The sequence below is a fragment of the Montipora capricornis genome, chromosome 6 (genome assembly GCF_036669925.1).
Source record: "Montipora capricornis isolate CH-2021 chromosome 6, ASM3666992v2, whole genome shotgun sequence".
Taxonomy (NCBI): domain Eukaryota; kingdom Metazoa; phylum Cnidaria; class Anthozoa; order Scleractinia; family Acroporidae; genus Montipora; species Montipora capricornis.
In genome coordinates, this window is record NC_090888.1 from 6,924,864 (window position 1) to 6,929,863 (window position 5,000).

The window sequence follows — 5,000 nt, forward strand, 5'->3', positions numbered from 1 at the left end:
TCAACATTTTTAAAGCTCAATTTGACATTATCATGGTTTGTTTTTGTAAGTTTCATATCTTGTTTCATGTTGCACAAGACGTATGTTTTAACGGTTGGTGACCACTATTTTCCTACCCTGGGACCTGGGTGCCAGAGGAATTTTTTTTTTTTTCAAAGGTCCGAGAGAGCGCGACGCGAGTTGGAGGCCATGACCGAGAATTGAAAAAATATGATTTTTTTTCTTATTTTTCCTTGAGGTAAACAAATTTTCGAAGAGCGCTCAACTGTTATTGGAGCAGTGTATATACTTGTTGATCAGCCTGTCAGGAATTCAGGAATGATTCATCTATTTTATCAGTCCCCCGGTCATTGCCTCCAACTCACGTACGTAGGACTCTCTCGGATCTTTGAAAAAAAAAAAAAACCCTCTGGCACCCAGGGTACTATTTCGCCATTTCGGAAATGAATAAAACAAATTGTTTTTAATCTGAACATTTTTTTCAGTATCTGTATAATAAACGGAACATCGCATAGACGCTTGGAGATACGACTTTTATCTTCTGGTGCTGATGCATACTTCCAGTGCTGATTTAATCTTGCACCCGTTCGCTGCGCTCAGCCGTTGAGTGAGAGATAATAGGGAGTTTAAGCACGCGCGTTTTTGAGACGCGAACGGCAACCGGAAGTGAGCTGTTTTCACTTTTAACTTGTCTTTACACAACCAGATTTACATTGCTGAGTATCTTTTGCCCATTAGAGATGATTTGTATAAAAATCTGGGAGACACCACTGTCCTGGCACGCGAAATGCTCTCTTCCGGTTGCCGTCCGCGTCTCAAGAACGCGCGTGCTTAAGCTCCCTAATATCAGCATTGGTATCCACGCGTGGCCATGTAATTTCTCTTTTTAACCTCTATCATCGAAATATCCGTTGCACTGCATTAAGGTAAATTAATGCCATTATTGGTTATTTGGCCTTTATTACCCGCAAATGAATTGCAGGGTATTCAGCAGTTAAGCTTTATTCAAGTATTAAAGAAGAAAACTTCATCTCATTGGCCCACTGAAGAAAGCATGCGAAGATTAGGGGATTATGCTTCACGGCCCCTCCCTCCAAGCGCAATGTGTAGCCGTATCTCTTAGGAAAAACGCAGCGAAATGAGGTTATCCATGAATTTGTTTTTATGCGATTATTTCGTGGTAACTTGTAACAAGCTGACATCTTTTATCTTGAGAACAAATTATGTGTTTTGTCAATCTTCTAAACTTTAACATTTATGGCATATAGAGTTCCGGTCACACCTATTCATTTCCGGTTGTTTTTTTCAAGTGGGCATTGTAAACATCTTCCGTTAATGCCCGTTGCGGTAAATATTTAAATTTTTACCACTTTTGAATAGGAGGCCAACAGAGGTATCACGTTTCGAAAATAGTATTGTTTTCGAGGGGTAGGGGAATTTTTTCTTAATATTTGAACGTACAGGTACATTACCCAGGCAAAAAGTTTTCTTGTTGAAACATTAATTACATCGTAAGACGCTCAACTTCTTTACACGAATACCAAGAAATTATACCATTTATCAAGTTTATTATGGCAATTGGGAAGAAGCCAAAGGTAGATAATTTAGCGTTTTTATTTTTTCGCAATGTTTGCATTTCGTCCATTTTCACTTGGTTATGAATGGTCTTTGTTATTTAAACCAATCAAAATCGTTTATTTGCTCAATTTTTGAGGTCCCGGATAACAACAGGAAACGCTCCGAAACTCTTTGATGTTGATCGAAATGATCTAAATTTGATCCAATTTTTTCACCAAATTGAACCTGCGGGTAGAAGCATGGCCGAAATAGACGAATCTGCGAGGCCTTCTGTGCGCCAAGGTAGGAATTCACCGTTAAATAATTAACAAAACAAGTTCTTGTAATCATGACAAGTGCGCGTGATTTCAGGTGATCTCGAAGCCTCGCTTGTTCAAGCACATGCATCGATTCTTAATTTTGCTCAGTCCTTATTTTTTTAGGAAAACTTGATGAAAGAGTGTAGACATTGGAAAATTCCACTGAATTTGTGAGGCATGTAGTTAGGCTTAAACCGGAGAACGCGCGCGCTTAGCTTTTTCTTTAGCTCTCCTTCAAATTTGTCAGCAAAAACTTTTGGTCTTACGGGTTTCTTGACCTCCCGCTATTTCTTCTAACAATTTGGAGGCATAATATAAAAGCTATTGTTCCTTGTGGTTGTTTTGTTTCCGAAATCGCTATGCCGCCGCTAAAGCTTCGAGGAGCTACGACTAGTTCAGCTGTTTACCGTTCGATCATGAACTTGTGTCATTTAAATATCTAACACGACCTCATAGAATTGTCGATAAAACTTCTGTGAATCTAAGAAGCCGAGGGGTACCAGTTAATAAAAAGTGATGAAAAGGTCATTTAAAAGACAGAACCTAGCAGCGCAAGATCTCGAATGTCAAGGTTTGGCGGCCATTTTGTTACTCTTTCCGCGAAATAAATTTTCTTCGCCCTCTCCGATCTTGTTTGCTCGTCACTTTTGTTTTATTAATCGTGTACATGTTTTCACAGCCCTTTCAGAAGAAACTAAGTAGGTCACATTTTAGCCAGAGATTCGGTGCTTGAAACGACAAAAAGCCAATCTTCTTGAATCGATTCATGATTTCGTTCCTGAGGAAAACGTTATGCGAGCGAGCGATGTAAAGCGTTCCCTGTGCTTATCTTGCGGTTAAACGTTTACATTGGTGAAACTATATTTTTTAAATCGATATTGGTGCATCTGCTCTCCAAGAATTTTGTTAGAATGTGTCAAGTTTTCATACGGTGTGGCGCACTAAAATCATCGAAAGCAAGTTGCAAGTTGTAAGAAAAATAAGCTTACTATTAGTTGTTATAAAAGCGTAGTCTAACAATTTAACGCTAACAATTGTTGTTCAGAAAAAAAGTTCAATTAAATTCTCAGTCATCCTAAAAAACAATTTGATGAGCTAACTATTATCGCAGAGAACGCCTAATTAGTTTTAAAGGTAATGGAAAACACTATGAAAAGGTAAACAAATCTTTTTCCTCATTAAAATTGGGAACATATTTCATTTTTTGGCCAAGGTAAAGATCTTTAATTAAGTCAGCTACAAATAACAATGCTAAATTTTAATTTTTTAACAATGATTTATTATTTGCAGATCGATTTGCTATGGTTCGTCCAAGGTCAATTAAATAATGTGAGAAAATTAATGGCGCCCTTTGAAGTTACCAGTTGCAAGTGTTTTTTTCTGTCTATAAAGATCGGGATGTGGTGTTTAGAAAACCACGAAAAATTACATTTGAAACTAAAATATTGCACACACTTGTGACAGTCAGAAAAAAATTATCAAGTGACAGCCTTTGTGTTAAATTAAAAGGTTAAAAGCTCTTTTCTAAAACATCTTATGAAATTACACACAATGCAAGCCATTAAAGCTAAGTGCAAAATGATGTGTACTTTATCATTTTTATATTGTCAAATTAATGTGCTCAGCATAAAGGCAAATTATTGAAATATTACGTTTTATCGACATGTCATTTTAAGTAATGAATGCTTTCATTGAGCGACCGTAATGTGATATTGAGGAACTCTGGTATTGATGATGTGGGTATTGAGTGGGTAGTGTGTGGAAAGTAATCTGTGGTATGGTACGACCTCTGTAGAGTAAACAGTTTTCTATCTTTGATTGATGAAGATGATTTCGTGTCAAGGTAATGCTCAATTCTGTCTGATCATCAAAATGCTGTTTTGGCTCAGCAGTTCATCTCACTTAAAGTTACTACTGAATCCATAGATTCCACCTGTAATGTACAGTGTACACTGAAACAAGTTGGTTACAATTTTATGTACACATATCATTTATGTGTAAAAAATTGCTTCTATAATATATATTGTAACTAGTGTTCTGCTTTTAGTTATCCTCCGATGGTTACTTATGGCTGAATCATGTGGAATTTTACATTTTCTGTTAGGCCAGGATTTCTCAGACCTTAATGAACCAATTGTTTTGGTTTGTTTCATGACACTTTGAATTGAAATAGCAGTCATTTAAAAAGTTTCTGTCTCTCTTAAGGAGGGCTTTCAATAGAAGCCGGCTACTGCTGGAGCTCCGGAGGTTGTGGGTCATCAAGTCACTGGGTACTTGGTCTAAAAAGTTCTGCTAGCATAACAAACCTCTTGAAATGTTTACAACCTAACCACTCCATAGTGCAAAAATGTTCAAAATTTGCCTACACTTGTCTTCTTGAGTATAATTCATACGTGTTCTTCATTTTCCCTGTGTTTAGCAATTGCCTATGTTCGCGATCAAGACACTTCCTGCCATTTTTAGCAGTATCATAGTAAAGTTAGTCTTTCATGTCGGCTGTTTAATAAAGCATACCAGACTGAATTATTTGCATTCTTTCCAAAGAAGTCACATAATTTCTGGAACAGGAATTTGAAGACGTTTTTACTTTCATTCTATATTGTTTCTAATCAATACTGTGGTATTTTTGCTTACTGAAGAATATTTTAATAACTCTTTCATTGCCTTCGAATGAAGACTAGTGAAAGTATTGTAAAAATTAAAACGCTGTTTCTTTTGTTCATAAATATTTTGTCATTTAATAAATTGCCATTTAGTCATTATCTTTGACTTTTCACACAGATTTTAAAGTGTACAAAACTGACTCAGATCTCACAGTCATACAACATTTCTTAGATAGATGGTTTAAAAGGAAATATACCTCTACAGTATTAAGAGAATTGCCATTCGAGATCTTTTAGAAAAGGCAGATAAGAAGCTTTTGAAGTTATGTTTGGTTGACCATGACTGCCTGCTCAGTAATATTATTCCAAAGAAGAAAGAAACAAAGTATCATCTTAGGAACAGAACTGCGTATCACCCACAAATAAATTCTGATAGATTTAAGACAATATACCAGGATCTTTCTCCTTTTCTGAGAATCTGGACAGGTGTAAATAGTTTTTCAAGCCATTTTTACAAGTT

General features: G+C 36.3%; 4 protein-coding genes across 7 annotated transcripts in view; 1 reads left to right on the forward strand and 3 right to left on the reverse strand.

Annotated features, from left to right (window-relative positions):
* The window catches only part of LOC138051400 (tetratricopeptide repeat protein 28-like), a 301,832-nt gene that overhangs the window by 168,564 nt on the left and 128,268 nt on the right, over positions 1-5,000 (reverse strand). The gene's annotated exons all lie outside the window — the stretch shown is intronic.
* The window catches only part of LOC138051422 (uncharacterized), a 253,692-nt gene that overhangs the window by 111,295 nt on the left and 137,397 nt on the right, over positions 1-5,000 (reverse strand). The window lies entirely within an intron of this gene.
* The window catches only part of LOC138051404 (tetratricopeptide repeat protein 28-like), a 142,894-nt gene that overhangs the window by 44,335 nt on the left and 93,559 nt on the right, over positions 1-5,000 (reverse strand). The window lies entirely within an intron of this gene.
* Positions 1,715-5,000, forward strand: part of LOC138051426 (coiled-coil domain-containing protein 50-like) — a 31,050-nt gene continuing 27,764 nt past the window's right edge. For all 4 annotated transcript variants that reach the window (XR_011132799.1, XR_011132798.1, XR_011132800.1 and 1 more), the window contains exon 1: positions 1,715-1,860. Coding sequence is in view for 1 of the 4 variants with exons in the window: in XM_068897626.1 (XP_068753727.1) it covers positions 1,818-1,860 (43 nt within the window). In the remaining 3 variants the exon portion in view is untranslated. The remainder of the gene's footprint in view (positions 1,861-5,000) is intronic.